Genomic DNA, 10122 nt, shown 5'->3' with positions numbered 1-10122 from the left:
ACGGCTAAACAGCCCGCCACAAAGGCCACACACGGCTAAACAGCCCGCCACAAAGGCCACACACGGCTAAACAGCCCGCCACAAAGGCCACACACGGCTAAACAGCCCGCCACAAAGGCCACACACGGCTAAACAGCCCGCCACAAAGGCCACACACGGCTAAACAGCCCGCCACAAAGGCCAAACACGGTTAAACAGCCCGCCACACACGGTTAAACAGCCCGCCACATAGGCCACACACGTCTCGGAAGACCGCCGCACACGACACACAATGACCCCATGGTCCGCCACTAAGGCCACACTAGCCTCTCCAAGGCTCACAACCACTAAAAAACGGACAAATTCTAACTCACATAAAACTTTCCATTTTTAGAACTTTCCACTTCTGGAAACTTTCCTCTTTTAGCAACTACTAATCAGGAAACCTTTCCCCTTTAAACAACAGGCTCGCGGAACTTCGTATCCTAAACACCACCTCATCTTGTTACTTAATCGCAGTCAATGACCTGTTTGGACCCCGCAACATGGCCATCTTGAGATACACACTATCTCCAACCTGAAACTCAAGGTCTCTCCTCCTCTTGTCGGCATAACTCCTCTGCCGATCCTGAGCTTCCTTCATGTTCAGATTAAGAACCCGAATCTTCTCCGAGGTCTCCTGAACAAAATCTGCCCCGTACATAGTCCAGCATAACGGTGTACGACACGACCTCCCATACAAAGCCTCATAAGGAACATGCCAATACTCGCCTTGTAACTATTGTTGTAAGCAAGCTTATTAAAAAGTTAGCTTTTCGCTTAGCAATTCTCCACAGCAAATCATGAATACGTCCATAGGAACCTGTGACAACCAATCCCAACAAGAAAAACACACAAAAAAATAACAAACAAGCAAGAACAAGGAATCAAAGGCTTAGATTAGCCATGGTCATGCACTCACCTCTTTGCAGGAAGATTTAGACCAACAACAACGAATCCTACACTCTCAGCAACCTTCTAACACGTTCCTAGCCTTGAATCCTCACTCCCACAACAAGATCTCACCCACAAAGCCTTGAAATCTCACAATCTCTCTCTGTAACCTCTAGAAATTTTTTTCTCCTCTTTCTCTCTCAAAAACAACAAACGGCGACACAAAATACTCCCCAAAACCCTTGTGTCATCGAAATCCCACTTAAGTAACCCGTTTCAATGGTTTCCCAAAACCAACCCGAACCAAATCGACGATTAAATCAATCTGGCCGAGCCAGAAATAAGTGGTGTCGACCGACACCACCTGGGTATCGATCGACACCCACCCCGAAAACGCAGAGTTTTGGTCGCGGGTGTTACAGATAATCTCTCTGCAGTTCATCTTTTTGCAAATCCAGTATTTCATAACCGATCCAAGCATATTGAGGTGGACTACCATTATGTTCGAGAAAGGGTCGCACTTGGTCTTCTGGAGGTTCAACATGTTCCTGCAGCTCTGCAACTTGCAGATATCTTCACAAAATCACTTCCCTAGCAAGCTTTCAATAGCTCCGGGACAAACTGAGTGTTGGGCGTCCTCCCACCATCAGTTTGCAGGAGATTGAGAGTCCAAGTCCAATAAACAAGAGTCCAAACTCAACAACAGTTGCAAGTTTAGCCCAACAAGCTACTTTCCCTCCACTGCAACAAAATGACAAAAGTACAAAACAGAGGAGTGTGATGACGAAGGTACAAGGACCACCAGCTGGAGAGAGCTGTGCAATCGTCCTATCTAGCCGTTATGATGCTCTCTCATCATTAGAGAGTGAGTAGATGACAAACACGTGTCATAAGATCATTTGGTAAGAGTCTAGAATGTTCCTATTGTTGTATAAATACAACCTTGATGTAATGAACAAGATATCAATAAGAAAAGTAAAAGTTCAATATCACAAAAACCCTTCTATCGTTTATTCTCAGATGTCAATTAGAGGAAGAAGAAGAGTTTTATTCTCCACGTTGATGAACAATCCTCGAATCCTCGGCTTCGTTATCGTTAGAATTGAAAGAAGGAGGATTGAATCAAATCTCTCTAGATCTCCGACGGTTACATGACTTACAGCTTCACCGAAGAATACCAAGAAAGAGAACTCTCCGCAAAGTCCATTACCATCTTTTTTAACTTCACGGAAGCAACGACCAAATAGAAAAAAAGAACAAAAATTGAAAAAGAATTTGATTTGAGAGTCGAACCCGGACCACAGAATTTCATCTGTTAAATTTTGTAACCAAATCATATATATGGCTTAAAACAGTGGGGTTAAAATTTAACATCATTAAATGATTTTTTCAGGCATATAATAAATGATTTTTTCAGGCATATCAGGTAAACTAACGATTATATAAAAGAACTAGATTATGACATGTGCTAAGCATTTGTTGAAATTTCTTTTATTTATTTTGTAATTTTATTCAAAACATTATGTGATTATTTTATTTGTTTTAATGTTTTTTATTTTATGGATGAAACACTATGATATTATATGTTAAATATGACGTATGAAAATAACATCTATTTTGTAAGATATATTTTTGTATATCTAGATTTTTCTTCACGGCATATCGTGAATTAAGCTGTGTGATAAAAAAAATAATTAATTTTTGTTTGTTAATTTTATTTGATTTTTTTAGTCTTTAAAATTATATATATTATGTTGATTTTTTATTATATTACTTAAGCCATAATATACCACATATTAATTTTAGAAATAAATATGTAACATTTTATATTTATTTTCTTTAATTGTTTAACAGTATATATGGCTTAACAATATATGGTTGTTAAAAATTTTATTTCTTTAAGTTGTATTATTTTTTTGGGATATTCTCTTTAAGTGTATCTTGGTATAACTAAGGAAACCAAACCATATAACATATTTTGGAACCAACTAATGAATCGAATAATAAATATAACTTTATAAGTTTCTAACTTACAACTATTATATAGTCTACCAAAAAAAAGTTGTGTATTTCTGAAACATTAAATAGAGGATATATTTTATGTCAGTAACATCCGCGAGCGATTTTTTTTTGTTTTTTGGGTTGAATGTCGATTGACACCAACCAGTTTTGGTTTGTCTGGTTAACTTTAAAACCCCAGTTTATTGCGATTTATAGGTTCGAGAAGCCCTAAATCGTGCTATTTAAAAGAAGAAGTCGACTTGAGAGTTTTGGTTAGTCTCTTTGTCGTTTTCGAGAGAGAAAAAGAAAGTGAGAAAAGTTCTTAAAAATTTTCTGTAAAAATTTTCCGTAAGTAGTCTTGAAGAGTTTTGAGCTTACTCATGTAGCGTCGGACCACCACCTATCAGTAGACCCTATGTAATAAAATGAAAGTAAAAATTTTCTGCAAGTGTTCTTGAAAAGTTCTTAAAATTTTTCTGTAACATTTACTCTAAAAAAATATTAGTGGGTGCAGATTGTTCTTTAGGTGGAGACAACCCATCTTTAACCTTTTTTGGCGTAAACTCAAACCACATTGCCCCTTATTACTTTGCCTAATGTACTAACCCTATAAAAATACTACCAACAAAAACTCAAATTTTTAATTACAACGTCAAACGTCAACAGATACGTGCGGAAAAAATAAATGCCGCAAACTCCATATTGACGTTGTATTTAAAAATAAAAATCATTTTAATTTCATTGCAAACTCGCCACGATACAAGAACATTGATCAGGCCTGGCAACATTACGATGAAATAGCGACCACAAGAATTGTTGTTTGGACGCAGATCACCGATAGTTATAACGAGGAAATAATTCGATGCGCACTAAGAGTTCTTCGACAAACATTAATCAATTGTCAATATAGATTTCTATCAATGTAAGTCCATTTAGATACAAGTGAAACCATTTATTTCGTTGTTCCCATACGTTGGGTTCCCATATACATTTTCGTCATTTAATTTGGTGAAATAATAAGCAGGTACATGTATTTGAAACTGATCCATTAATCAAAATCTGAAAAAGAAAATTTATAAATTTTTGTAACACCATCAAAATGTTTCAATAGCACTCTTTTCTTTATATCATTTTAATGATTATAAAACATAATCTTTTCACGTCAATTACAACCGAAAATCACAGACTTGACGAGAAAGAAGAATCGAAAAATAGTTGCACAAGTGTAGGACTTGTAATCCTCAAATCAAAAGGCTAGGACAACGTTTAATACAACGTTGGTAGCAGTCGTTGCTCGGGCCACAACCGACATCACAATTCTTGAGACACAAAGCCCGTTGATCTATTTTGCTGGTACCTGAAAATATATAAACATTTTTTTCACCTTTTTAGCACAATGGGTCTAAAACCATGCGATAGAAACAAATTATTTGGAGTTATAGACAGACAGGGAGGGTTTGTTTATTATTACTTCCAGGCCAAGCGCATCCAAGGAGACAATCAGAACATCCAGAACTTTGGAATTTGTTGCCTTGACATTGAGTCTTGCACATTGTTCGTTTACATAGTTCCACCACCGTCTCTGCACTCACGCCAATCACTAACAGAACCATAACCATCATTATTTTCATGAGACTCACCATTTCTCTTTAATATTTAAGGCCTTTTGTGAACTTTTTGATCCAACACAATTTTGTTTCAGAAAATGAGAGATTGTAATACAAGATCTGTTTGCTTGACCGATGTTTCTAGTGCGTCATGAGTACCTTATTTAAAGATTTTTATCAAAGGTTTGTATTAATTTTTTAAACTCGAATTGGAATGTTTTTTAATATTAAAAATTGCTATATCTCTGACTTAAGATAAACAAATCATACGTTATTCTCTAATAACTAGAGTAGGATAAATATGTTTGACTGAAAATATCTTCGGTTATCTTATATGAGAACTGAGAAGTATATATTAAAATAAACCAAATTTGTTGTCATTACACAAATCTACTCAAATTCTATAATAGTTGAAAAGATTTGAGTTCATGAGTGTATTTAAATGTTATTAATGAGCTTTGGTGAATTAAGAAAGCTGTTATGTTTCTTTAACAAATTATATCTGCAATCTCACATAAAATAATAAAATAATGAGATTTGATTCTTTTATATTTAATTTAGTAATAAATCCACTAATAATCCACTATATGTTTTTTTACAAAAAGAATTGTCGACTTTTAAATTGTTTCCTATAACAGTAGATTTGAATGTAATTTTTAACTACTAAAGTTTATAACATTGAATTTAGAATACTTTTCAAAATTTATTTCAAATAATATATAGGATATCTGTCATTTTAATACAAACCATTATTGTTGGATGATTTTGTATCAGTTTTCTCAATATTATTTTAGTAAATGATGTCATGTGCTATGTGATATGCCCAAGATAAAATATATAGTATATAATATAATATTAATTCATAGTTATAAGATATTTGATTGAATACGAATACATAAGTATATAAGTTAAAATTTAATAACATATCTCAATGGACTATATATTTGTCAACATTAATTCAAATAAAATGATTGGTTCTCCAAACAACAAGAAAAATGTTTACATAAGCAACAATAGTAACAAGCGATCTGGTCGAACTATATTAAAGTGTAACTATTAAATATTTCATAGGTTGACTATTTTGCGACAATGAATCAATGGGACAAATGTCAAAAAAAAAATCATGAATTTTTAATTTTAGACGGAAAAAATCATAAACTTTTAAAATATTATTTAAATCTTAAAATTTAGTTTGATTTTTTGATTAAATAGTAAAATTTCGTTGACTAGGCCATTTTAGTCCTCCCGTTAAGTTTCCGTTAGCAGGACGTTGACGGTGTGAACTTTCCGTCATATGTGTAGAACGGATATATAGTACATGTTTACAAAACTTTATGAATATATTGCTATGGCTTGATATCTACCGTACACCTTTACAACGTTTGGATTTTTTTTTTCCCCTAGGGATGAAGCTCATTCTCTTTGCTCGTTTAAAATTTTTCACGAGTATTATAATGTCATATCACAAAAAAAAAAATTTTAATCAATGAAATTTAACCATTTTTAATGTCAAGAAAAAAAGAATGATTAAAAAATTTCAACAAAATTAGTAATTTAAAAAAATCGCAAAATCTTTGAAAGGTATATGGAACAAAATCTTTTTGTTAAGATAACATTTAGATATTGTAATTTAGTATTTGTATGTTTGTGTGTCGATACAAAAGATATTTGATAAGAATATAATTTAATTTTCTCATATGTTACTTTTGTATTTTATTTCAAATTTTAAATTTTAAATTTTATTTATATATGATTTATTGTGTAATTCAAGCTGCCAAAAAACAATATTGTTTTACGAAATAATAAGGGTTTTGAAAGAAAAAAAAATCGTTTTATATTTCTCTTGCCTCCAATTTCGGTTCTTTCGGTATTATTGTAAAAACTAACGAAAGAGAAGCAGATTCTTAAATAATCAACCATTTTCTTGGTAATATACTTGATAAATTAAATCTCGTATACAACTCCAAGTGACGATTTTATGACCACTATCAGAAAGATGTACATTGTTAGCGCGAAAAATATGTTATCATATGTAAAACATAGCGAATTCACAAATGCTATGATATCGATAGCTACGGTGATAGTGTTATTTTCTATGCTATAATAAGTTCATATACGATAGTGTTATTTGAATGTTTTAATTTAGTTTTTTGATTTATTTTTCGATCGACTCTTGTATTTGTTTGGCAATATATTTTACCGTATAGTTACTAACTACTAAGGAACAAAATCTTTTGTCCTAGGATATTCCTAAGAGTTCTCGATATTATCCCTTATTCCATTAGAAAAATAACACTTAGCAGCCTATATAAAGATATAACCTCACCTCGCTAATAATCACAAAGTAAAACTCAGTATTCGTGAATCAAAGAAAAAAAATCATAAAAGATGAAAATGGTTATATTAGCCTTTTTGTTTTTAAGCATGACCACTGTGATCAATGGTGGAATCACGAGTAAATTCGTTCGTCAAGCTTTACCATCCATTGAGATGTCTCTCGAAACTTTCCCTTCTCGTGGTGGTTACAACACTCCTGAACAGGTTTGAATTGATCATTTTAATCTCGAATATCCTGTTCTTAGATCTTAGTTTTTTCTTTGTTATTTTGAACTTTGGAGCACAGATTTAGGAAGTTTGTGAAGTAGAAAATATTAAAAATTAGGTTTTTTTAACAAATGTTTACCCCAATATTTGAAAAGGTTTTATAGTTTAATTGTCGTTGAGTTTTACATTTTTAGCAAATATATTTCTTATGATGTTCACATATTAGTCTTTTCAAAAACCTACAAAATTATTTTTATCCCAATATTAAGCTTTCGTTGCATAGTTAGTGTTTATATCATGACCAAAAGATATAGATTAGTATTGGTTCTTATTTTATCGTTGGCTTTTTTGTAGGTTCATCTAACACAAGGAGATCACGATGGACGTGCCATGATTGTCTCGTGGGTTACGCCGCTAAACCTCGCTGGTTCTAACGTCGTTACTTACTGGATCGCTGGTAATAGTAGTGACGTAACGCCAGCAAAGAAGAGAGCTCACGCTTCCACGAAGTCTTACAGATTCTATGACTATTCCTCTGGTTTCCTCCATCATGCTAACATTAAAGGACTCGAGGTTTGTACCTTTTTAACTTATCTTTTCATAACAACAATCATTTTTATTTGTTTTTAAAGTTTTTTCTAATGTTTGTTTACATTGGCAGTACGATACCAAGTACACTTATGAGGTTGGTACCGATAAATCCGTTAGACAATTCTCCTTCACTACTCCTCCAAAGGTTGGACCTGATGTTCCATACACATTCGGCATCATTGGTACATTTCTTTTTTCTTTTTTATCAGATCTAATTCGAAAACTATATTTGAAATTAGAGTTTTTTTTTTCATTTGATCTAATTCATTGTTTTTGTATGTTTGTAGGTGATCTTGGACAAACTTATGCTTCTAACGAGACATTGTATCATTACATGTCGAACCCTAAAGGCCAAGCCGTTCTCTTTGTCGGAGACTTGTCTTACGCAGACGACCATCCGAACCATGACCAGAGGAAATGGGATACTTGGGGAAGATTCGTGGAGCCCTGTGCGGCTTATCAGCCTTTCATTTTTGCTGCCGGGAATCATGAGATTGATTACGTTCCGAACATAGTAAATGAAATCAAAACTCTCTTTTATCTAGTCATTTTTGTCTTCCGTAGCAGTTTATTTTTAACCATTTGAATCTTATTAGGGTGAGCCTCACGCGTTCAAACCCTACACTCACCGTTACCCCAATGCCTACAAAGCTTCACAGAGTACTTCTCCTCTTTGGTACTCGGTCAAACGCGCCTCTGCTTACATTATCGTCCTCTCCTCCTACTCTGCCTACGGTAAATAACACACACATGAAAACCTAAATATATTTTGATAGTTGAGTTTTCTTGTATAACATATTTGTATCTCATTTCAGGAAAATATACTCCTCAATACATTTGGCTCGAGCAAGAGCTGAAGAAGGTGAACAGAGAAGAGACTCCATGGTTGATTGTCATGGTTCACTCACCGTGGTACAACAGTAATAACTACCACTACATGGAAGGTGAGAGCATGAGACTAATGTTTGAGTCATGGCTCCTTAACAGCAAGGTCGATTTGGTTTTGTCTGGTCATGTCCATGCCTACGAGAGATCCGAACGTATCTCTAATGTCAAATACAATATCACCAATGGCTTGAGCACTCCGGTGAAGGACTCCTCTGCTCCCATTTACATCACCATCGGAGATGGAGGAAACATTGAAGGAATCGCAAACAGTTTCACTGATCCACAACCAAGCTACTCGGCGTATAGGGAGGCAAGTTTTGGTCATGCGGTCTTGGAGATCAAAAACAAGACTCATGCGCAGTACACATGGCATAGGAACCAAGACAACGAACCTGTCGCCGCAGATTCTATTATGTTGCATAATAGACACTTCTTTCCGGTGGAAGAAATCGAATCTGGCAATGTTAGCGTTTGATTTAAGAAGATAATGCTCTTAGGAATGTTTGGTCTTCTGTTTGAATTTTTGGATGTCTTTTGTTTTATCTAGTTGGATATCAATAAAGTTTGTTGGGATTTTAATAGAGTTTGTTTATTTATTTTTGAATAAATTCATCGCAGTTAATCTCGAGAAAACTGAAATTACGTACAATATCGTTCATAAGATTTATACATTTTACCCACAAAATTTGCCGAATAAAAAAAAATAACAAATATATTTCTTGTTTGTGGCTTGTTTTTGGAAAAAAAAATTATTAATAAAAGTAGTTACATATGATAGCCATTTAAAAAACAACTAGATTAAGGCCTGTGTTAGAGCACGGGTTGAAATTTATTTTATTTATATTGTCATTTTTTTTATAAAATATAATTTATGTAATTATTTTTAAAAGTTTTTTTGGAAAAAATATTATACAATAAAATCAAATGCTAAATATGATGACTTGAAAAATACACTTATTTTGTAAGTTTTCTATTTTTAATGATTTTAGATAAGTATGCGTGCTATAACACTGATTAAATTTTATTTTATACAAAAATTGTATATAATCTATTTTATTATGTTGTATTAGTTTATGTAATGTGAAGTTATTTCAACAATGTATATTCTACCTCATGACTTGAATGTCATTATAAGACATAATTTTGTGAATTTGGTTTTTAAAAAGCGAATTTTTATATATGAATAATTTAATATATTTTATACTTTTTGTTTTTATATACTTGGGTTTTAAAATTCTTTCATTTATACTGACATATTATTGACATTGATATAACAAACCAATTTACAGTGTTTATAGTTTCTAACTTTAATATCAAGTTTTAATATTTTATAAATATTTAAAATAAATTATTTAATTTTTATTATATTATATAAAATTATAAAATTCAACAAAAAGGTACAAAATTGAATTTAAATATTCAAATTTTGACCCGTTACTTAGTAAATTTTTTAATTCAATAGATATTATTTTTAAAGAATAATATTAGTAAAATTTGAATATTTTATATATTGAATCATTTATATTTGTTTTTAAAAATTCAACTTATGGTATATCCGGAAATAAGACTATTTTTTAAT

General features: G+C 32.7%; 2 protein-coding genes across 2 annotated transcripts; one reads left to right on the top strand and one right to left on the bottom strand.

The window, feature by feature from the left end:
• Positions 4120-4632, bottom strand: LOC104758967. The gene is made up of 2 exons (XM_010481943.1): positions 4385-4632; positions 4120-4270 (listed from the first exon to the last, which is right to left on the bottom strand). The coding sequence occupies exons 1-2, from the start codon at positions 4554-4556 to the stop codon at positions 4155-4157; spliced, it is 288 nt and encodes a 95-aa protein (XP_010480245.1). The 5' UTR covers positions 4557-4632; the 3' UTR covers positions 4120-4154.
• On the top strand, positions 6877-9115 carry LOC104758966 (purple acid phosphatase 6-like). The gene is made up of 6 exons (XM_010481942.1): positions 6877-7061; positions 7419-7637; positions 7726-7837; positions 7943-8169; positions 8252-8390; positions 8471-9115. Exons 1-6 carry the CDS (start codon positions 6909-6911, stop codon positions 9016-9018), a joined length of 1398 nt encoding a protein of 465 aa, XP_010480244.1. The 5' UTR covers positions 6877-6908; the 3' UTR covers positions 9019-9115.

The sequence above is a fragment of the Camelina sativa genome, chromosome 17 (genome assembly GCF_000633955.1).
Source record: "Camelina sativa cultivar DH55 chromosome 17, Cs, whole genome shotgun sequence".
Classification (NCBI taxonomy): Eukaryota; Viridiplantae; Streptophyta; class Magnoliopsida; order Brassicales; family Brassicaceae; genus Camelina; species Camelina sativa.
The sequence above is the reverse complement of the archived record's forward strand: the minus strand, read 5'-3'. Positions and strand labels throughout refer to the sequence as shown.

Bases quoted from the DNA above. Each gene is read 5' to 3' on its own strand.
- LOC104758967 (XM_010481943.1), bottom strand. From the start codon at position 4,556: ATGGTGAGTCTCATGAAAATAATGATGGTTATGGTTCTGTTAGTGATT. The intron at 4,271-4,384 runs GTAATAATAAAC...ATATATTTTCAG, and splicing joins TGGATGCGCTTGGCCTGGAA to GTACCAGCAAAATAGATCAA.
- LOC104758966 (XM_010481942.1), top strand. From the start codon at position 6,909: ATGAAAATGGTTATATTAGCCTTTTTGTTTTTAAGCATGACCACTGTG. The intron at 7,638-7,725 runs GTTTGTACCTTT...TTACATTGGCAG, and splicing joins CTAACATTAAAGGACTCGAG to TACGATACCAAGTACACTTA. The intron at 8,170-8,251 runs GTAAATGAAATC...GAATCTTATTAG, and splicing joins TTGATTACGTTCCGAACATA to GGTGAGCCTCACGCGTTCAA.